This window comes from Euprymna scolopes, chromosome 25 (assembly GCF_053919585.1).
Source record: "Euprymna scolopes isolate OS-2025 chromosome 25, ASM5391958v1, whole genome shotgun sequence".
Lineage (NCBI taxonomy): Eukaryota > Metazoa > Mollusca > Cephalopoda > Sepiida > Sepiolidae > Euprymna > Euprymna scolopes.
In genome coordinates this window covers 67,404,382-67,429,442 of record NC_136506.1, presented here as the reverse complement: position 1 = coordinate 67,429,442, position 25,061 = coordinate 67,404,382, and the positions used below count along the sequence as shown (strand labels likewise).

The following is a 25,061-nucleotide window of genomic DNA, read 5'->3' as shown; positions in this document are numbered from 1 at the left end:
TAGGTGTGTGTGGTGTTAAATAAAAAAGAAGCCGAGGAGGGGGGGTAGGATGGAACCCGAAGCCCTGAGGCAAAGTTTGAAAATAAAATCGGCCAGCCAGAATGAGTTAGTGAAAGATGTTTGAAAGTCGTCGAGCGTTACGACGACAACGACGATGTAAGCATTGTTATAAGCGAAGTAAGAAAAGAAAACAACGTTTTAATTAAGCAGGGGGGGGGGGTAATCAAAACAAAAAAAAACACAAAAAATATAACGTAAGGCAAACGAACACGTGAAAAATGGCTTAAATAAGCCTGTTTCAATATTAAAATTTTTAAAATCGGTGGATACCCGGGTGTCGCTAAGAATAAGCGAAGTAAAAAAAGAAAAACCCAGGAAAACGAACGTTACGTGAAAAATGGCTTAAATAATACAGGGTTCAATATTTAAATTTAAAAAATCGAAAAAAAAACAAAAAAAAAAAACCATCTCACACCACAATTCGAATCCAAAACATTTAGATAATGAACAAACAGGCTAACCAACTGCGCTTAGGCGACGGAGATGAAATGTGTTTGGTTTTTCAACTATTTAAAGTAAATCAGGTCATGACGTCATCTGACGCATGCGTAGAATCGGGCATCGTTACGAGAAACCCGTTTTTGTTGCCCCTCCCCCTGTGGAAAATTGTCGATTTCAGGGTGAAAAAGTTAACGTTTTGGCCAATTTTTCGATATTTTTCAAGCGAAGGATCGGGCTTCGATATGATACCGAGTTTGTGAATTTTCGTCGCGTGTCGAAAGTTTTTAGCAGACACACAAACATACACACAAACACATACATTTTCGCTTTTATATATATATATATATATATATATAGATTAGCAGGGAAGGGAGGGGAGGTCGACTTTGACCGTCGTAAAATATGCTTAAATATATTTTAATTCATTCAGATTTCATATTTATTATTATAGAGCCAATTCTCTATTGAATATTATATTGTACCTAATATATAATACTGATTTCAAAAGTTAAAAAAAAATAAATAACTTGGGTGTCATTAGCTAGAATCAAAATCAAAACATTTAGCGCTCCAGCTGCATTCCCTACCATTGGACCTAACTTAACAAACCACTTTTAGCTAATATTACTTTTCCATCTCTGTAAAACTAATATAAATATACTGACAAGTTGAAATGAACCTTTTTTTCATTGCAATTTGCCAACTTCTATACGTGTTATTCATCCATCCAAAGATTTTACTTGTTATAAACCATCCTATTTCCTGTTAAGTTCAGTGTTATATGACCAGTAGTTTAAGAGTTTATTGGTTAAATATTTACATACAGTCACACATACATCTACTGTTTTATTTATATAGATTTTTTGTATTACCATTTGTAAATGTACTTGTTGTTTTTTTTTAATTTAATAGTGAGAAATGTCAAAGTAAAATTATTACAAACAATACATACTAATTCCAATATGAAAAAATTTGGGGAATTTTGAAAAGATCATAAATGACGGACATGTGTTAATCAACAATACATTTTTATTTATTTAAATATCAACCGATAGGTTTTAAAGGAGAGAGAAAAATAATTGATAAAACAAAAGTCTTCTACCTCATTACCCAAGCATCGTTTGAAGTATGGCAAAAGTAATATTTGAGTGGGATAAGGGAGGCAAAAAGTGAGACAAAATGTAATGAAGAGAGAGAGAGAGGATGGGGAAAAGTGACAAAACAGGGAAAAGGGAGGAAAAAAAAAAAAATCGAGCCAAATCAAGAAAAAATGAAAATAAAGTTATACCGATTTCACAGTTTTATTTAAGGGGGAAAAAAAGCAGAATTCTACTTTCCAAATTCCAAAACAAAATGTGGAATTCCACAAAAAAGTAGAAAATTCACATTGCTGATAAAATAACTTAAGAGTTAAGGAAACTGTGAGAAGTCTGGCTCGGACAAGTATTTTATCATGTCTAACAAGAGTTGAATTTTAGATTTCCTAGCAAAAGTCCAAGCTATTTTAAGAGACTGTCAGAAAAAATGAGATCGAGACATGAACAGGTAACTCACACACACACACACACACACACACACCCCACACACACACAAAGATTTTGGTTATTTTAACAAATAACTTCCTGATAAAATATGTAAAAACAAGAATACATTCATTCAGAAGAGGAGTCGATTCAATGACTTTAGTGAATAGTGTTTGTGAATGTTTTACAGGGAGGAACCAGAAAGCAAAGCTCAATCGAGCACTTTCCATAGCGATAATAGAGTAAAGAAATACTAGCAATGCCTCTGTGAGAAAAAGAGCAGATCATTCTCCACTAGATTGTGAAGTTGATTTACTAGTATGTTAGTTTTTTTTTTGTTTTTGTTTTTTTTACTTGGGAATCACCACTTATAAAGGCCTGAAGGCCACTCATGGATAAGGGTTAATGAATGTAAGGTGGTAGCGTAGTAGTTGTTAATCATGTAAATGGAGTAAAATCAGATTATTGAGGATGACTCAAGAACTTGTTTACATTGGATTTGAAGCTACCATGTTGTATTCAACTCGGAAGTATGCCAGTGGAACAGTGTTCCACAGGCGAGCAGTCCTAGGAAAGAAGCTCTGTTCATGGAATCTGCATTTAGATTTAGGCACAGATAAAGAGTAGGGAAATGGTATATAGTGATTGTAGCTAGTTAAATGTTTTTTGTGAAAGTTTGGCAAAGGAGGACCATAGATTGGAGTTCAGTCGAGAAATTGCCATGAAATTAACAATAGAGCAGAGACAGGCTCACAACATCTATTCTGTGAGAAAGAGATTGCATGGGAGGGTGTTAAGGCAAAAAAAGCAGGCTCTGAGCAGTATCTCCCCAGAAGTGGCAACAGTCTTAGATTGCATCAGGAACCTTCTGGAGCGGTAGAATTTTTTTTTTTCCAGCAATCTTAGAAACAGATTGGATCCAAGAGAAACACCCACACTCAGGATTGAATTTTCAACCTCTAGAAAAGTGTCACGACTGAATTTTATCTAGTATTTTATCCATTACACCACAGGTCTTTGCAGACAACTAACAAACAAGGAGTCCCCAAAGTTTTCGAAAGGAAAGTGGTGGTGGGGTGGGCATATTGCGAACTTTTTTAAGCTGCACGAGCCAAAAAAAATTAAAATAACCTAAACGTGTTTTATACTGTTTTGCTGATTAGCTTTGCTTTTTTAGTGAAACCGGTTCTCCAAAACCGCATTATTTTAATCATTTTTTGAACAAAAAGAAAAACTATTTTCACACATTTCCATTTTTTTTAAATTTTCCCGAATATTTTTAAGAACTCCATGGGACAGATTAAAGACTTTGGCCAGCTGGATATTAGTTTGGTGACCGGATTTAAACTAAAGCATGACACATAGACTGTCATATTCTAGAGAGCCTATGGTTGTGTTTTTCGCTTCTATGTAACTTACATGTTTTCTTTATTATTAATTACTTATTAAAATACAAGATTATAAAGTGCTAAAGTGAAATAAATACCATTTAAAAATATAATTTAATTACAAAATTAAATCCGTTAGAATTTATTTTAGTTTATTTGTAAACAAATCAGTTATCTGGTGTTCATATTTGAAAAAAAAAAAAAATTAGATTAGGAACATTGTGGGAGAACTAATATTGCATAGTTCTTATTTGAAGAGAACTGATGTTATATATTTGTTGTTCATGTTAGTAAGAGTCTTAGAGTGATAGAGACAGTCTTAGGAGTGTTCATATTGTTGATCATGTAGAGACAGGTCTTATATATAACGAGACAGGGTACATGTTAATACAGGAGAGCCTAGCTTGTAATTCAATGAGATTTATGAATATCTTGATAGATAGAGAGTGTGTTTGACATTTACATTTGACAGTTGTACATATATAAACACGTTACCTTTCTCGTAATGATGAACACAGAAAGACGGCAGTAATAAAAAAAAAAAAAAAAATTAAAAAAAAAAACATGATCATTTATTTTTCTTCAACCGGTCGGATATGATTTTGTATTTCACGGATTCAAAGTTGTTACATGGTTATCTCTAAACCCTCTCGCTTCCCAGAGAGTGCCTTAATTCTAATGGAGAATTCGTCTGATCTCCTCTGCTTCTCTGATCTGACTCCCCTGATTCTCTTTTCACTCCTCCCCCTAACTTCAAACCCTCCTATATTGAGAAATCATTTCTGCCCTTACGTCACACGTACGTCTGGTCAACGTGACCACAACTCATGTTTCCAATACGCGCGATTTGCACGTTTATAAACCATTTCTGACGACCAGGAAATTTCCCATTCTCTTTGTTGTTTTACAAAGGAATTTAACCTACTTGTCTAATTCTATGATCCATATTTTTTTTATTATGCATTCTTTTGAAGAATGTGAATAGTTTCCAGCCAAATTGTTATTTATTACATATTTTAACAGAATCAACAATTAAACTGGACATTCCATTTATAACAAAAATAAAAAAGCATTGGAAATGCAAAAGGATATAGGGATGGTATGCCAAAATGTATACAAACAAGATAGCTATGAATGGCTAGGCACATGGAAATAGAATTGCATCCAAAGTATAGCCCTATAGCTTTTCTCCAATCTTCATTCCGTGCCATCATTACAGTTGTAAAAAGCTATAGGGCTATACTTTGGATGCAATTCTATTTCCATGTGCCTAGCCATTCATAGCTATCTTGTTTGTATACATTTTGGCATACCATCCCTATATCCTTTTGCATTTCCAATGCTTTTTTATTCTTGTTAATTAGTATTTTTACTTACAGTCTTATTTTTAAACTTACATTCATGATAGTATTGTCTTTTTTAGGAGGCGGCTCATTGCCGCCTCCATTAGTAGCAGGTCGCTTCCTGCTGGGTTTTAGGTCTTTGGGCCTTAGGAGTTGCCTCTTGGTCCTCCATCGGTTCTATATTACATAGAGAGTGCTACCGCCTCTCTGATAAAACAGAGTATTATAAAGTTCTAAAATGTTCATACCTTCACTATTAAATTTTTCTTGACTTTCTTGCAGTTTCTTTTGCGGTTAATTTAACTTATTTCCTTTGGCGTTTGGTGAGTTCTTAGAAGAACTGGTCTGATCTACTTTTCTTAGCGAGCGAAGAGATTCAGCTGCATTTAACAATGGTTGCTATAGTGTATTTTTGCGCATGCGTGAGAATTTCAAGTTTCCTCCTTATTTTTCAATAGTTTGACAGTAGTCATGTGTCTTTCTGCCAAGAGCGACAGACGTCAGTGTTAGCCGTGATCATCTAGAGGTTAGGACCCCACGTTGTGGCCGTGCTGACTTAGGTTCGAATCCTGGTTACAGCATTGACATTTTGTACATATTTTACAGTCCAAAATCTGAAGAATTATTTGTTTTTATAACATTGTTTTTTGACGTCGTACTTGCTGATAGGTTACTCTTATAACAATTTTGATCAACTGAGATAAAGATTTTGTGGTTTCATTAACGCTGGTGGGTTACTGTTTAAAGAAAAAACCTTAACGTTCACCTCAAATATTCAGCGTCCAAGAAATATAGGCCACTGGCAAACTGGAACGTCTGTGAGCATCCGGTGTATTATTTCGAGCTGTCCCTTTTGAGAGAAGTTCCGTGTTCGAAGTGGTCTGTCTACATTGGGTATATAGTGTTTAAAACTTGTTATTACACGTAATCTTATTTAATTATGGAGTTAGCTAAAAAGTGATGGGTCACTGCACTTCTCCGTGTAAAGAGCAGTCGATTGATGCTTGAACTGTTGTCAGAGACCGTTCGTACACCGAGATACATCGTCTCAAAAGAAAGAAGAAGAAAGAAGAACAATTGGCCATTTTTGTACCCTTTTTTTTTTTTGCTCTCTTGACATTTTAACCGACGTTCTGACACTCGCTGGATTCGTAAGACACTTCTCTATAAGAATATATGCTTTTTGAAACTTATCAGTTGATTTTAGTTGAGATTTGGATAGTTTTGTTTTGTTGGCGTATATAGGCGTGTACGGGCCATCCCTATATAGAGAGTGCTACCGCATCTCTGATAACATTGTGTTTATTTTAACTTATGATTGGAATTCTCAATTCCAAGTCTAGCTTCGCAAGTTCAAATCCTTGACTATCCTATTTCATATTTACATTTAATTCCCTATTTTTTTTTTTTTACATGAAAATGGGGCAGCCCTTATGTAACATTAAACTTGATCGATGGTATGAACAGCGCTTGATTATTGTGGCAAAAATTTGTCACGACTAAATTTGAAGTTATAATCAGCAAGGAATCAGTTCCATAACAACGTGTTCCATAAGTGGGAAGTTTATTCAAATAATTATTGAAAACCCTTCTAATGCTAGACACATGGGAGAAAGTTGTTTTCCTCCGTTGTGGTAATAAGAGTTCTTGCTGTGAATGCCTAGAGAGAGAGAGAGAATTGTAAACTCAAAAATTTCATCAACATGGTCGGTATGAATGCAAACTGAGGCCGCACTGTGAGCACTAGAAGTAATTTTTATAGTGTAATTCGTTTTATTACATAAAAATTGAAAAGTGTGGTTAGCAGAGAAATATATATTTTTATTGTTCTTTGGGATAATAGCAGGGCTACCCGGTATTGTTCAGTATGGGAGAGAGGGCATTTTTTCTTGTAAAAACTACCTGTAACTGCTCCTTTTTCTAGCTCTCTCTAGACACTACTTCAATATAATAAAACGAAAAAGAAAACGAAAACAAAAGAAAAAAAAGACGAAAGAAAAAAGGAAAAGAAAATTCATTGTCTGTTTGACCTAGTTTCCGCGCTGTTTGTGACACAACCATAATCTTTGAAAATTCACTGATAAGATCCTTTATTACCTTAGGCAAAATAATATTACAGCATTTTTATTATCATCATAAGCAGAACGAGCTCACATTCATCTGATAATATAAGTGTATCTCAGTTCTTGGCCTTCGGGCCGGGATCAAAGTGTAGTATCTGTTCTGCTGATGCTGCACTTAAGATAATTTGTACCAGTCAATGGAGGGGAAACCCTCTATACTGTGACAATTATTATTTTTGGTACCAGAGTGCCCTCTTTTTTCCTACTTTTAGGGGAGCTGTTTTCCCCCCACATTAAAAACGGCCTTGTGCCTAATTTGCTTTCGTGGGGAAGCAAATAAATACAATAAGTGTATCTCTTATGTAGTTTCCAACTTTTAGCAAAATACATATGTGCACCGAAATACGACTTTCGATAAAAATGTGCTCATTCAACCCAACAATTCTGTCCCAAATCCGATTCAAGTGTTATATAATAAAATGCGATGACATGTTTAAAATAGTTGCAATGACTATTGCAGTATTGTTTTACCATAAGCAGGTCAGGGTCACGCTGAATCTAATAATGCAAGGTCTCCATATGTGTATCTAATAGTTTCAGACTTTGGGGCTTATTTAGAATTAAATATATTTTTTTAATTATTTTATTTAGAATTAAATATATATATATATATATATATATATATATATATATATATATATATATATTTTAATGTACGTTCCAATCGCGGAACAAAGATTAATCAAGTAGATTTGATTTTATATAGAAAATCATTTTTCGGCGATTTGGGGGAAATTATAGCTATTACAAAGCTGATTTCGATCTTGGTAGTTCGAATTGATTTGTCTTCCTCTTATTAAAGATGGCGGATCAAAACAACGTTTCGCTTTGTCATAAAATTTAATTTTCTTATTTAAAAACACCGCTTGATTAATTGACGTGATGTTTTTGAAATGTGACATCTTCGTTTCCGTGAAAGGTACGTACATCAAAGTTGTTTTTTTTTTGTTTTTTTTTTAATACTTTTTTTTTTGGCACTTTTGTTTTGAAAAGTGGTTTAATTCTAAAAAAGCACCCAGCCTTACCCACACACAGATACATAACATATATATAGACACGGAAATACGGCCTTTTCTTTAATACTGTTTTTGCTTGATACTATAATGTGGTCTTATTTATCTAGCGCACTTCGTATCGAGAGACGGAGGCAAGGGAGGAGGTAAATAAGATTGCAGTAGTGTGTGACATGATTACACTTACCACCAGACAGGTGCACGTGACAGAGTGATGTGGGGGGGGGTAGAAAATGTGCGTGGATAAGGAAACAAGAGTACAACATTGTGTGTGTGTGCCTTTTTTTTTTTTTTTTTTCTCTCTCAGAGACGAGTGGGAAGAAAAAAAACAGTTGGAGGGGTGGAGGGAGTAAAACAAATAAACCCGGGTTTTTTTTTTTTGGTTTTTTTTTTTTATTTGTCACCATGATGACAGTTGCAGAAAAATGAGTTTGTACTGAATGAATGAGAGGCTTATATCTTCCGAGCCACATCAAATGATGCTTGTAATTTTTTGGGTTTCATTTTTAGTAGCAGAATTAGTTGGATAATCAGAATCGAATGGTTGGTACCACAAAAACGGATGTTGAACTAACAATGCAACTTGATTCTCCTGCTAAGACCTAAGGGCAGACGGAAGATGAACTCTTATAGAATATATAGAATATATATATATATATATATATATATTGGATTAGGATATCGGATTATCTTGCATTTTTCAGTTTCAATATGGTTGCCATTGAAACAAAATTATTTAACCAAATCAGTTCTCATTTTATAACAATTTGATTAATTTTTTTTTTCTCATGGAAATCGCTCCAATCAGCATTAGATGGATGGATTCTGATCCAGAAAACAACAATTCTTCCCCCTTTGTCAGAAACATAATTCATGGAATGTAAAAACTAAACGACAAAATAAGGAAATTAATAATTTAATGAGATAACCGTAATAATTAAGTTATATCATTATTCTATACACTGGTATTGAATAATGAATCAAAATTGTTATAAAAATACAATTTGGTTGAGATAATGTTTCGGTAATAGCTATCATAAAGCTGAAAAGTTCCAAATAATTGGAAATCGTATTTTATACGTTGTCTATTTTTTTTAATTTCCCTGTAAGGCGTTTGTGCGAGGGGGGGGGGTAACTGAAGCAAAAGTTGCACAATCACAACCGCATCTCTCCTAAACCTACATCGCAGGAGTCAAGTGGCAGAAAGTCCAGAGCGCTTACAAACAATGCCGAACTACGACACGGAATCGCCCAACGTTTGAGAGTTTACTCAATTTTCCCCAACCTTGGAAAATTATTGAGTCCATATACTCCCCCCTACACACACACACAGCGTTAAAATACATCCTAAAAAAATATATACGCACACACACACACACACATACCAGTAGAGAAATCTTGAATGCCTACTGGAGAGAACTTTAATGCCTACTAGACACTATCCTCGAGTGTCTAAGGTCTCTCTGTACAGGGGTTTATCCAAAGAAGTAAACCCTGACCAAATATTCAAAATCACATAATATTCGCAGTCCAAATAAGATCTCACTACGGCCACCCCACAGCTTTTCTGATGAATGGTGCACCTTCTCCAAGTGATATTACCTCAAGTAATAGCACGAAGCTGGATACTCCACCAGACTAGATAAGCTCCTGTCCTGGAATCCAGTAAGCCCATGAGACCAACATGAAAGATATACTATAACGTATAAAAATGGTTAATTGGGGAGAGGAAAATTATGTTCTCAATTTCTTTACTAACTCAGTGCTTGAGAGATAAAGAACTTTAATGGAAATTCGAATATCTATGTATCATCTCATATAGACTTCAAGTGTTAGCCCCAGGTCGTAGGCCCCTTGATTTCTGAGAACTTCGACTGAAGTAAAATAAAAAAGGATAGATAAATCCGACGTTGCCTGAAACTGAATGCAACAAATGTTTCACACTTCAAATACTTTTAAATCGCCTATTTTTTTTTTTTTTTTTTTTTTTCCATCAAACTGATTGTCTGCTCTAGTCGGGAACCCACTGCAGTGCATCGAGAAGAAGCTTCACATGCCTTTCCACAGTGACTAGTTAGTTCACAATACATTGTCGTCTACACTGCACTGTAGAGAACCTGTGATTTTATAAATTTTGTATATAATGGCTTGAATTAAAGTTTAAAATGCAAAAGCCAAGTATCATGGTTCAGTTGTACTCTAAACAGAAACATTCATTTCGAACGTACCCATCATGCTAAAAAACCTATCTTGGTTTTAAACGCCAGTCCTTCTACTTGTGCCATGAGAAAATTTCTTAAATGCACTTGTGATGTTAGGCTTTATACCTTTGGTCAAGATCGGTCTGTTCCTTCTTTAATGGGAGTTTTTACATTGTCGATACTTATCAGAGGGATTCCGATATAAAACCTATCTAAGAATATTCCCAGACACAAAGTTAATTTATTTGAAATTTCAAAATGATCATGCTAGTCGTTTTAGAGTCAGTAGGAAACGAACTCATACACACAAAGTGCCTTACATATCTATTTTATATAATAAAATGATTACAGAAATTCCTCTCTGGATAAAAATAGCATAGGTTTTCAACAACATATGCCACATACAAATTCAAGACATCTACCTTGATAGTCACTATCCTATGTAGTTTTCGATCACAGTTTCTGCCACATTCACTCGTGCTAATACAATGTTACATTATATCCTATGAGAAACACCATCACAACCACAACATTTACAGAGGAAGAAGTTCCTATTTTTCTCATTATTTACTGCTCTCACCACTATCAGTTGACACTGGGGCAAATTCTACATTATTTTACCCTGCTGTGCTTGGACCACCATTAATTAGTTAATCTTTCCATATTATACTTGCCTTACATCATGTAACTTTACTTACACACATCACTACGACTGCTATGAAGAGTTCTCATCAAATACATAAACATACTTAGCTGAGCAAGATTACTACTTATTTGCCAGTCAATGTGTACGATACAAAAAAAAAAAAAAAAAGCTTCTGTTCTTAAATAATTTGCACCCAACAATGTTGCAGGCAATTAGACCTTACTGCATTTTTTTTTTTTTTTTACACTCCCATCCAATTTGTAAGTTTATTTACACATTTATTGTAAGTTTATTTACACATTTGTTCAGCACTACGACTGCAAGGCCGTGTTCTTATTACACATAAACAAACTTTATTTCTCAGGAACACTACTTATTTAGGGCAAATTTTATACACGTTTTTCAGATTTATTCTGTTAGGAATGAAAGAAGCAACGAAAAATAAATATTATGGCAAATTTGCATGGATTAAATTACTTTAAAAAAATTGCAACAAAAAACGAGAATCCACCAAAGCACATAAGTCACATTTAGCATCAATTATTATCTTACGGTTCAGTACTTTATGAATGAACTAAGTGGTTACAGTGCCTTACGGAAGGGTTCCATGTCTCCGTTATAAAAAAACACATTAACGATTGTTGTTCGATCCTAATAAAAGCATTAAAATACATTGCAATGCAAAACTAATCCAGAACAGTTATTTGCTACTTGTACTTTTGGGGGGATACCTTCCTTTTATTTACACATTTGTAAGTGACGTCATACTAATTTTTTAACTAATTTTTGTTGGCTTATTATACCAGCAAGTATTACCTAAGTACTCGGTCAACAAGACCATCAGGATTTATCATCACAAAAAAATAAATACAACACAAAAATGTTTATATTTCACCAAATACGAAAATTGCAGCACGACGACGACCACATATCACAAAAATCAAACTTACACTTTAACAACATAACTAAATTGGAAAGGTGCATTCACTCTGGAAGGGCACAAAAATTACAAATTGACTCAGTCTAGAAAGATTTCTCCTTCACTAATCGAGGTTAGAAAAGGGTAGTATCAGAACAGATACAACACTGATCTCAGCCTTCCAACATTTTTCTTATAATTCAGTTTTTGTTTTTTTTTAGTAAAATTCTATATTACAAAATTCGGTGATTTAAAAATAAGCAAATTTGTTAAATTTCCATAGAGAAAGGTTCCATGTTTCCATTAAAGAATACAATAACGGTTATTGTTTTTCGAACCTAATAAAAATTAGAATGCATTGCAACGTAAAACTAATCCAGAACGGTTACTTGCTACTTTTAATTTATTTTATGGATGAACATTTTTTTTTTTGGGGGGGGGTCTTATTATACCAACAAGTATTACCTAAGTACTGAGTCAACATGACCATTAGGATTTATCATAAAAAATATATACAATTTACAAACTACGAAAGTGTATTCTTTTTAATATTTTAGCACAATGCCTTCAAAACAGAGTCAAACTTACACTTTAACACGACAAAACATGACTACTATATAAATGTTAGCTCCTAGTTAGTTGTGCTGCACGCTGGATAGAAACAAAAATATAAATTGCCTGTCTAGAATATTTCTCCTACACTGAACGAGGTCAGAAAAGGTGAGATGCAGTATCAGAACAGTTACTACACTGATATCAGCCTACTCAACAGATTTCTTTTCTTAAAATTATTTTCTTTTTTTTTTTTTTTTGGCAAAAAATCATTAGCAAATATGCTATTGGAAGATATACACTTCAATACATAAATATATATAAAATGCACCGTACATTGCCACAGTACATTCATTTCGGCCACAGGTGCCAGTGCCTGACATTATAATGGGCAGGCAGTGGGTCCAACTAAAAACCGTACTTAATTTTTTTTTTCTCCACAGGTAGGGTGGGAGATATATTTCCATCGGGCACCGCCCATACACAGGTCCTGCTAGTATCTATACAAGTACAAGATTTTTAAAATGCCTTCCACCATAATAAATAACAAAGAAACATTTATGTATTTTAAATCTGGAAACTATATTATATTGAATCGGTTAGCTCCTAAAATGGCTGCCAAATTTTATCAATTAGTTATGTTAAATTGTTCACTTTCTAATCTAATCTATATATATAAAAGGCAAATGCGCTGCGCACATTTTTGTATGTCCAAGAAAGGCATTGCGGGGGGGGGGGTTACTATCGCTTAGAACTTTTTATATACCGTGTAGATCATAACATGTACGAATTGCAAACACGCGTCGTGGCTTGATTTATTCCCAGCGACTTTTACAAAATTATTGCTATTTCGGCTTCTCGCGTGTTGATTCGGCTTTTTCATAATAAAAGCAAAACTGATGTGAAACTAATGAGCAATTCTCGGCTACAGGCCGGGAACGTCCAGAAAGCGATGGGCATTTGGTCAATGTCGGTTTTCACCGTCATATTATCAATTGCTTTCATTTGGACACTCCCCTAATAAAGGGGAAGCTGGTTTTCCCCAACATGTTGGAGAAACAAAACCAGATAAAGTTGGGTAAAAAACCAACCCCAAAAGAACTATCCCGCAGTAAAATTAAGTGTGGAATTAAATTCCGCACGCACTTGCCACCTGTGCGGTTATGAACGTTTCATTCTTGTGGCATGATGTTTGACCTCATTAAACAAGCACCCATGACTTTTTAATGATTTTATTTCACACCTCCTCACTTCTCTGCCATCGTAGTGTGGCGGTAAGTCCTCAACCTATTAACCTCAAGGGTTCGGGTTTGAGCCTTCTTACCTAAACTTTTTTTTTCTTTTACACCTCCAAACACCCAGGCAACACCGGGTACCCCCACTAGTAAATATATAAAAGGCAAAATGGGCGCACGCGTTTGTGAAAGTTTTTTTTTGCATCGGTGTTCTCGCGTCAGATTCTGTGAGAAGTTTTTTTAATAAGACTTCCTAGATCATAATATCTCAGATTCGCAAACGGGGATCGTCTATTTTTTTTGATAGAGTTTTTAAAAATTCGTTTCAAGTGTTTGTTTGCCTTTTTTCATATAAATAATAAAGTGAAACTAATCAAACAAAAACTAGTGCCTGGCCTTCCGGCCGGGTAGTATCTGTTCTGGAATTCGTCCTTGGTCAATGTAGAGGAAATCTTTCATACAATTACTATTTATTGGGATACTGCCAGAGCGCCCCCCCCCTTTTTTGGCCTAGTTGCTTCCCCCCCCCCACACACACACACATTAAAAACGACCTTCGTGGGAGGTTTAAAAGCAACACCATTTCTGCAAGTCATCTTTTTGATTGATTACATTAAATTTGAACGCTTAACACTTCTGGTCGCGTCATGGAGTTGAGGTAAGACGTCAGGTTTTCTTTCACTTTCTTTTCCACCTTCGCGTCACAAGTTCGAGCCTGCCTACTACTTTTTATTTTTATGCCTACAAACACCCGGGCAATGCCGGGCAAGCATAGAATATTGCAGAATAATCTGTCTTTTATACAAAGCCAAAAAGAGCACATTGCGACCTTAGAATTAGTAATATGATTAGAGAGGATATTTTTGTTTCGTAAAAATCAAATAAAATTAAAGTGTTTATTCAAAATTAAATGGAAATTCTAAAAATTAATCATAATAATGTTGTATCGAATGCAGAATATTGCGGAAAAGAAATCAATATTTGCAAAATAAAAATTAAAGAAATTAGGCAAAAATATGATAAATTAATTCCCCTTTTACAGTTTGAAAAACCTGTGATTAAAATAGAGACAATAGATTGATTTTTAAATATGTCATAAGCAAAAACAATACTTAATTGTCATGTCGAAAATAGTAATATATCCAAAAATTACGAAAATTCATTGAGTAGAAAAACTGTTGTTTTTAGTAAAAAACGAAAAAAAAGGTCCATCGCTATGGTCTTTAAAAAAAGTCTGCCATTAAAGTGTGGAAAAGGGAGATAAGTATGTCCTTTATATTCGCAATCTTCAAGGTGTTTACATCCAGGGAAAATGCAATTTCCGCCAAATTTTCCATAAAAATTAATCACTTTTAACTATAAAGTATTTTCTACTTGATAAATATTCGTAATTTTTGTAGATATTACTATTTTCAACAAAACGAGTAAATACTGTGTTTGCTTAAAACCACATATTTAGAAAATTTGATCTGTCGACTATCTTAACAAATATCAAAAAATCAGACAAAACTAGTCGATAAAATTTGGGCGTCATTTTTGTCACTAACTGCTTCATTATTATCGAAACATTTTAATTTTTAAAAATTAAATTTGTTTCATTTTATAATGAACCGATGAGCACCAAAAATAATCATATAAATCTTAAATGTAATTATGCAGTCCAGTTAATAACAGTAGAAATCAGGAAATAATCTTTAACACACAATAACATTTTATTTTCTACTGATCTGTATAGTTTGAAAGTTGTTTTTTATGTTTTTTACTATTTCATCGATATACCTTTCAGAAACAATTCAAAAAGAAAATCCCAAATGGTGTGTTGGCGTTTCATTACTCAATACTGTTGTAAAAAGTTAATGTGCGCTAGAATACCAATTAAAGACTTTTTTTTTTTTTTAAGTAGATTTTTAGGGGTATTCAGCTGTTTTGAACGAATACCACATTTTTAAAATTGTCGCAGACAAGTAATTTTCATGGTATTAAAACTTATTATTCAATGTATTCCCTATTATTTTTGAAAAAAAATAAATTTAATGACCTAAGGGGGTTCACTTTCTTGTTACTTCATTGCTACCTGACTAACTGTCCATTTCTTTACCGGCGTGTCACGTGATAACGAGAAAGTGAACCCCTTTCTTAAAAATGATTAAATTTTTTTTTTTTTTTGCAAAATTTTTTTTCTACTAATATGACACTTAAGTCTGTAATCTAGAATAATCAAAAAAGTGAAAAATACGCATTTTTAGGAGGGGGGGGGGGATTTTGTACAGGTCCGCCAAAGTATGTTTTTAGTTGGTACTCTAAGACACATTGACCGAAAAACAGACCTAAATATGGCTGGCATCTCCGGACTTAGGGTTAGCGATAGGGTAAGCTTCTCCCCATCTTTAAGTTTGAAATTAGTAACCATGTCCAAGCAAAAAATCAACCGGCATTTTTTATTTTATGTTTGGCTAAGAATGGCAATAGCAAATTCAGAGAGATCTTACAGTTTCCACGCTTTTAAATTATACAAATTTAGGTGTTTGTGCAGAATAGAGGATTTTGAAACAAACGTATAGGTGAAAATGAATGACATGTCGAAATTAGTATAAATTCCAAAAATTACGTAAAATGATCCAGTACAAAAATTACAAGTTAAAAATAGAATTTATCGAGTTTTATCATATGACAAACTGACTTATCTTCCTTGCTTTCCTTGAAATCAGCTACGGAAAAGGTAGAAATTATCCGACTGCTAATCTATACAATTTTTTCCCTAGAAAAATAGATCTAGTACCTCTACTGAATCATTTTTCGTAATTTTTCTCCGTGACACGTACGTATGTAACAATGTTTTCACCTGAAATGTGTTGGTTTCAAAATCCACTATTCAAGGCACAAGCACTGAAAATGAAATTATTGCGCCTTTGGTATAAGTTATTTATTGTATAAATTGTTTTCGATGTTTGCACCGTTCCATCTGTATCCAAAAACAATACCTAATACAATTATTGCGTGACCAAATTCTTGAGCATGAGTTTCTCAATGTGATTTACATTATTATTTTTAGTAATGACATAAAATAAACAGTTTTAAAAAAGATTACTTACGAAGTTAAATCCACCAGAATGCAGCTTTGTCAGCCGTTTTTAATTTTTAATAAAACCAAGTCAGACTAAAAACAATTAGTTTTCTTACAAAAATTAATGTAATTTTAAACTATGAACTAAAAAAAAAAAAAAAAAGATTTGTTGGAAGAAAATCCAATAGTGTTTTTCCTTATTTTGAAAGCAAAGATAATTTACAATCTAGTCAAGGAAAAACAAAAACTAAATTCACAAAAAAGAAAAGGTTCTTCTCCGTTATAATAGTGAAATTCGAAATATTGAATTCCAAGAAAAACCAATGGTATCTACTTCATTGTCATGTCACAGTAATGAACATATCCAAAAATTACGAAAAACGATAAATAGTTTTCGAAGACGATTAGCGAAAATTGAGTTTTGCTAAACAAATTTTAAGAAAAAAAAGAAAAGGGAGGTAAATATTTTCTTAAAAACTAAAAAAATTTAAAACTCCATTTTCGTTAATTGTCTTCGAAAACGGTTTTATTATTAATTTTCTACCTTATCGTTTTTCATAATTTTTGGATATGTTAATTACTGCTATATGACAAGATAAAGAGTAAATATTTTTTTATATTTTAACTTTGGTTATATTGAATCAGTTAGCCCCCAATAATGGCTGCCAAGTCCAGTATTTCTAATTTTGTTATAATAACGAAGACGTGCCGAAAAGAGTGCTTCCGCATTTTAGAATAATTTTTTGCTTTCATTTTTGATGACTCCCACTCGCAACAAGGGGAGACATTTGAAGTTTTTCAAATAATAAACTGCACAAATGCTAAGAAAATACACTGTTGTATAATTGTTTTTATTTGTTTGTACCACTTTTCGCGTTAACTGCAATAGTGCAATACACTTTTACTTTTGTTTTAGGATTCACAATTTTGTTCATCTCAGATTCTGATGATTTGCAGAATAGCCAACAAAACAAAAAAAAAAATAAAAAAAATAAAGGCAAGCTAAGTTACTATTCTATCTCCCTGGATAAGTTTTGTGATTTAAAAACTTTTTTGTTGTTTTTTAAGTAAAAAAAAGGATGGGGTAGTGTAAAAGCCTATCGAGTTAAAACTCGAAAACTTGCGGAGTATGCGCTCTGTTTTACGCTTGTTATAAAAATGGAATGAAAATTTAAATTTCGTTCCATTTTTACATTACGTCCAACTCCAACTCATCGTTCACATTCGACATGTCAACTTTTATAGGTTTTGGTGTATGCTGAGAAGGTTAGGGATGTCTATTTCGAAAGCCGTTCTTAACATGGGAGGTTGCAGTGTTTATTCGTTGTAAAGGTACCCGAAAACCTATAAAAGTCAACATTTCTAATGTGAACAACGAGTTCAGCTTTAGTAAAAAAAAAAAAAAAAAGTATACAAAATTGACTTTTTCGTTTAAAACTTAAATTATTTCATTTTTGTTAATAAAAATTTTTTAAATGAGAGATTAGAAGAACGATACCGTGCGAAGTTGTATCTTTAAATAAACAGATATTTAAAGTTTCAAATTTTTGGCTTATAAAAAAAAAAAAAAAAGCCTTTATCAGGATTATTTTAAAAAACAATACAATATATTAGTCTTTTTTTACTTTTTTTTCTTCTCGTGTGCCATGATGTTGTTCTGGCACGTTGGTTGTGTATTGTAAGTCTGGTGGAGACTGGAGGGAGCGCCGTTCGTGCGCTAGTGTGTAGTATTAGTAAGAATACTAATGCTGCTACTGCTACAGTGCTTGCTACACTAACGCACGAACGGCGCTCCAGACTTGTATTGTTTTTTAAAATAATCCTGATGAAGGCTTTTGTTTTTTTTTTATAAGCCGAAAAGTTGAAACTTTAAATAAATATGTTTATTTAAAGATACAGCATGCATCACACGTTATCGTTCTTCTAATCTCACATTTCAAATTTCCTTTGGCGCGTGCTTCTTAAAAGTGGATCTTACTAATAAAATTTTTATTTAAAAAAACATTTCGTTTATATATATATATATATATATATATATATATATATATATATAATACATAAAAAGTACGATTGTTGAATGTTATTTTTTTTTCGATTACTTTCGTTGTAGGGGGGCACAATAAAAAATTTTTTTAAACGGAACAAAATTTAAATTTCCGTTCCATATTTACAAGAACCGTAAAACAGCGCATACTCCGCAAGTTTTAACAAAATACTGATAGAAACCCATCGAATAAATGTCACCCGTGAGAAAAGGTATTATTTTACTTTAAGGCCCGTCTCACGTTCGTATATAATCAATTTTTTTGTAGATTTCGGTATGCTAAAAACGAATCGTCGACCATATGCGCGCGCTTGCACATACAAAATGGCCACCCGTGATAACATTTAGAATTACATGGTTTAATATTTGGAAAACTACTTGTTTTTCATCTAATTTTAATTTTTCGCCAATACTACACTGTGACAAGGCAGTTTGGTATGTGAGTGCACATTTAACAGCCTTTTTTTATGCTCGCATGTAGCGTAAACGAAGGCTGGCCTGTGAAATGGAAAGTAGTCCCGGGGTATACAAACCGTAAATCTGCGACGGAACCGGTTACCATATTCTTTTAAAGCACACTGAAAACTACAAAAAAGGACTATATTTTTTTTCTATACGAATGTGAGACGAGCCTTAAAGTAAAATACCGATTTTTCTTTATTTTTTTAATTTCTTTGTGTCTTTATTGAAAGATGAAAACAGAAACAGAAATCGAAAAAAACCTTTTAAACACTCAAAAAAGCCCCTCTCAGGTGGCCAGAAAGTGGGTGCTCATTTTAAGTTAAATTTACAAGGAAAAGTGATCACCTACTTTTCGAAAAAGTAATTTCTTCATATGAAAACTATTTTTTTTTTTTTTTTTTTTGCGACGGAAACGGTTTGCAAATTCGTTTTTAGCACACCGAAATCTAAAAAAAAAATATTTTGTTATATACGAACGTGAGACGAGCCTTAATGTAAAATATTACCTGAGAAAATGTAATGAATTTTTGAATAAGTTATCCAGGTAGTAAAAGTAACTTAGATTGGTATTAACATTTTTCATTTTTTTTTTTTTTTTTTTTTTTGCTTCGTTGCCTATTTCTGGAAAATCAACTAGATTTTTATTCAATTCTATTTGTTGTTTTATTTTTTGTTTTTTGTTTTTTCCAGCGAAAACCCAGACGGAAAGAAAAAGAAACAAATAGAAGGATGTAATAATTTGCCTGAAGCATAGTGTGTAAGAAGTTGCAATTTGAGGCCGGTGACAATGCAGATTTGTAAAAAACACAAACAGATCAAATAGCACAAACAATCATTTATTATTTGGTTATTACTGGTATCATTCGTTAGTGCAAGAGTAGAGTGCACATTCGTTTATTCAAATAGTTTAGAAATTAGATTGGTGGATCAGTTTCCTATATAAATTTGCACGAAACGTGCCGAAATATTTAGAAGGCAGTTCTTAACATGGTGAGAGGGACTTTTTATTTACAAAAAGATACCGTACACATTGAACTTGAAAATCTTATCTATAAAAAAAAGGGGGGGGGTAAATTTTTACGAGGTGACCAAGCGTCGTTTAACCCCTACAAAAAAAAATTAACATTTTAGAGTGGGGATCACTTTTCTATATAAATTTAACATAATATGAGCACACACGTTTTTGGCGACCTAGTGGTCAACGGGACATGTTACCCCTAGCAATTTTTCAAGTTTGGCGATTTAGGGGGGGGGGAGCAAACATGATAAATTCCAATTTTTTTTTTTTTTGGCGGGTGGTCGGTAACACAATTTAATATTTTTTTTACCATTCTGTATTTTCACCTAACAATATCACAAGCAAAACGGGTCACGCATGACAAATTCATTTTTTTTTTTTTGCGTGTGGGGGGGGGGAAGAATTACACTGGCAAAAATATGTGCGCATTTGCGCGTACAAAAAATCAATTTTTTTATTTTATTATTATTTTCCTTTTTATTGGATTTTATAATAAACAAAAAAGATTAGCTCCGCATTATCTTGTAATTTCATTACGTCGTCCCCCCCCCCGTTTCTGCGCGCTGCATAAACAAATATGGCCGCCACTTAACATTGCAATATTAAACATGCGGAAAAATGTTTGCAATATAGTGGAAACTAGTTGCTGGCCTCAATTTTAAATGGGATATTCGTTTTCAGCACCCCAGAAAACCCTAGAAAAGAAGCTTTAAAAAAAAGGTAGCTTGTGTGTTGGTTGTTGGTCATTTACCAAAAATTCCAAAAGAATTAACTGAAATTTTTCGTTATTTTATGTTTCTAATGATAAAAAAAAAATTGAATTTGTCATGTTTTGCTCCCCCACCCCAACAATCAATCACCAAACTCGAAAAAAATGCTAGAGGTGACATGTCTCGTTACCCAAAAGTGGGTGTTCATTTTACGTTAAATTTATATATGGAAGTGATCACCCATTCTAAAATGTTAAATTTTATGTTTTTTAAATTTTCTTTGGTATTATTTATATAGGACGTTTAAAAGTATTGGGCAAAAAAAAAAAAAATCATTTTTTTTTTTTTGTGGTTACGTCGTAAAAATCTAAAAACAAACAATCATATTTAAGGTAAAAAGAGTTCTGACTATTTTAGCGTTTTAGGGCAGTTAACCAAATTCTTTGGCTCTGGGAGAAATTGTGCATTTTGACAGGAGTCAACTTTTCTAGACAATTTTACTTTCACATTAATTTGTTTCAGATTTGTTTTTTCTTATTAGTTTCACATTTGTACAATATATATATATATATATATATATATATATATATATATAATATTCCTTTGTATCACATTTCATTTTCATTTATTCTTAATCGTTTCACATTTATTTCACATTTTTGTTTTATGTTTTTTTATTCGGGTTTTACATATTTTTATTTGTTTACACTTGTGTATTTGTTTATTTTATTCTTGTTTCAAATGTTTGTTTTTTTTAATTCAGAATTTGGTTTCACATTTTGATTTTCTTCAGATTTTTGTTATTTCTTTGATATTTTCACATATTTTGCTCCAAATTTTAAACAATTGGGAAACAAAATTGTTGAATTTCATTTTCGAAAAAAATAAAAACTGATAAAATAAAAGCAAAAACGCTTTAAACATATTTCTTGCGAGAAATGTTCTGTCTAGACGAAAACGGAAAACATTAATAGCATAAGATTCAAACAATTTAAACGATGATAGATTTTTATTTATTAAGTTCCTTTTAAAACAGAAAAAAATTAATAATAATGAGAAAAAACACGATGTTAAAAAAAAGAACATTTCTAAAAGGAGAAATTCGGACATAACTCATTTTTTTTTCGCTTCAAATAACATCTTAAAGAATCGTCAATTTATTTAAGGTAAATAAAGATTTAAAAAAAAACTTTAAATAAACAGTTTAGACTTGTTTTTAAATTTTCTGAAGGGGAAAATGAATTTAATAGTTTTAAACAAGGAAAAGATGTATTAAGCATTTTCTTCACGTTTTTCTTGTACGCCATTTAAAAACACGGAATTTTGTGATAAAAACACAAGGAGACGAGCGATGTCGGAGGGGCCTGAAAAATCAGAGGAACATGACCTCTAAATGGGGAGAACAAGTGGGGATTTTGGTCCTTGGTGACCCTCGGGTGTTGGTTGCATCAAATGCGACGGGCATTCTTACCTGAGACGACGTACAAATGAGCAGAAGTGATCAAGAAGAATTGTACTCTCAACACATTAGACAAGTCCGCCATGTTAGATTTTGAAAGTGGTGGGAGGAGGAGGAGGCGGAGGAATCGCCCTCCTTCTCCTGCTCACCTTCTTTTTTTTTTTTTTTCTTTTTTTTAACTTTATTTATTTATTTACAATCCCGTCGGGCATTGCGGCACACGCACACACTCACACCTCCACACATACGCATACACTCACATGACGACTATGATGATTGTTACTATTGTTAATAAAGAGTTAAGAGAGGGGGATTGCGGCTCGCAGAGACACAAACATGCCACACACGATGATGAGGATGATGATGATGAAGGAGATGGATAGAAGGAAAGGAAGTAAAGGAAAGAACTGAAAAAAAAATCTAAGAAATAGGAGGGAGAAGAAGCGAATAAGACTGAAACAAACTAAGTAGAGAGAAGAAGCGAAAGAGGAGTGAAGAAGCACTGAAGCAGACACATACAGGGGGTGAACGGAGTAAGAGGATAGGCGAACAGATAACAAAAAAAAACACTGTAGAAGGAGGAGGAGGAGAAGAGGAAAACGGAAAGGATGAAAGCAAGGAAAAAGGAGGTAAAGTGAAACGGAAATAATAAAACTAGGGAAGGGGATGGGGAGAGGAGGAATGGTCACAAAAAAAGTTGAGGGAGAAAGACACGGACAGAAAGAAACTATGGAAGGAGGAGGAAAAGAAGAGAGAAACGGATAGAATGAAACTATGGAAGGAGGAAGAGGAGGAGGAAGAGAAGGGGGAGAGAAAGAAACTGTAGAAAGAGGACAGAAAAACGCAAAAAAAAAAACGAAACTATGAAAGTGGGAGAGGAGAGGATGAACGTAAAGAATTGAAGTAGGGAGAAAGTGAGGGAGGAAGAGGGGTAAGAAGAGGGAAATGGATAAAAAGAAACTATCGAAGAAGAAGAGGGAAACGGCAAAAGTGAAACTGGAGGAGGGGGAGGAAATTGTGAGAAAGAAACTACGACAGGGGAAGAGGGAAACGGAAAGAATGAAACTAGGAGAAGTAGGAGGAGGAATAGGATGAGGTGTTGAGGAAGCGACAGAATGAAACAGCTGAGTGGCATCCCTAATTATCTCTTCCAACCTACCCCTCTTTTAACCGCTTTATTTATTTCAATTCCTTTTTATTTGTTCACAAAGTCCCTATATACTTGCCTCTCAATAAGGGAAGAGTGTTTAAGGTCGTGTTTTTTAATATTGGTGAAATTCAACTTTGGATTGGAAACAAAATAAAAATTACCTCAAAAGAATTTCTCCACTGACCAAAGATAGGAAAAAATGAAGCGCCGTATATATTTATCTCCTCTGCATAAGGTTAGACACAAGGACAGGTCAGGTTTTAAAAATCCAGTGCACTAGTGTAAGAAATTCTCTTACTCGTTTTTGCCTATGGCAGAATGAAAGAGACTCAGAAAAGCAACAAAGGCTCACCTTAAATCCAAGAATAATTTTATTTACAAAAGGGTAAAAGAGGAGTCCATATTGCAAAAGAGTGCCCTCTTTAGCTTCTGCCAAATGGCGGGTAGTTCTTGCCTAGCAAGGTGAAGGTAGTTTTCTTCTTGTGAAGATGCTGGTAGACTCGGCCGCTCGTAGAATTGGTTGAGGGTTCGCGAAATCCTTCCAGACTGTCGATACGATCAACGCACTTGCAATCGATGATCATAAAATAATATGCCCCTTTGCGGGCAATGATAAGGAAGTAATTAATCCGTAGAACATTTTAGCCTCCGGCTAATATCCGTATTTAAATGAGCGGAGAAATAAATGGGGTAGAACCATGCCTTAGTTCATTGGGCCTGGAGTGAGATTTTGCGTGTCGGCTTTGCTCGGCATCATATTGAAATCTGTTTTTTGAAACACAAAATTCCCGCCAATTCTGAATCCTCCTTAGCAACTGAACAACGCAATACCATTGTTTGAAATAATCGCGTGATTGTAGATCACGCGGTTATCGCCCTTGCATTCTGAAATTTCTAACACACTGCCAAAGAAAGGAAGAGAAAGAAATGGATACTCATTTCTTTCTTTTTTATCGGGAAATTAAGGATTGTCGCCTATTTGGACAAGTTATTACAATGAAATTCTGTCCCAAAGGACTTAATATTAACACAATAATAGCAATTAAATTCAATGTGTGTCTGTTGTCAATCTGAACTTATAACGATCTCTCTATGGCAAACAGAGAATTTATTAGTAATAAAAGGTATGACTCTACTGATGAGTCTATAAAAGGAATATACAATTATTAACTTGTTGTTTGGTCCGCACAATCCAGACACACCCAATCTTCAACGGTAACTTGTTGGTCGACCCCGACACAACTAAAATGGTACCACTCATTGCACGAGTCGCAACACACCAATGGTGTTGTTCCGTCGTTGGCGACTGAACATGTGGGGCAAAAGAAGGGGCCTCCTTCTTCCGCAAATTCTGCTAATGCAGGTTCAGGATTATGTTTTATCTCTAAAGGATAAATATTTTTTAAGGAATGAATTTGTTTTGGCTCCGAATTCTTTGCCACGAGGGTTCCAGCATTCAACGAACCCGACATGTTTGGCGGGAATTTTTCCCGCCTTGACGCATTTAATGGCGACGCCATTATTATGTCTATAACGTCAAACGTATACGTTAAAATAGACTTTAAGGAAGGAAACCGTTCACAGGATTTATTCATTATTTCTCTGCGAACACTGTTCGGAAATTTAGCGAACAGAATATGAGCTATTAATCTTCCTGAGGTGGATTTATCTGTAAGAAAATCCGTGCCAAAGGAATTATCCATTTCCGTC

The 25,061-nt window shown here is 33.8% G+C and overlaps 1 protein-coding gene across 1 annotated transcript in view; it reads right to left on the bottom strand.

Annotated features, from left to right (window-relative positions):
- LOC145247420 (TGF-beta receptor type-1-like) overlaps positions 1 to 22,370 on the bottom strand; it is a 174,563-nt gene extending 152,193 nt beyond the window's left edge. Inside the window, exon 1 of the mRNA XM_080109180.1 lies at positions 22,214 to 22,370. Coding sequence (XP_079965306.1) covers positions 22,214 to 22,286 — 73 coding nt within the window. The 5' untranslated portion in view covers positions 22,287 to 22,370. The remainder of the gene's footprint in view (positions 1 to 22,213) is intronic.
- Positions 22,371 to 25,061: the final 2,691 nt, after the last annotated feature.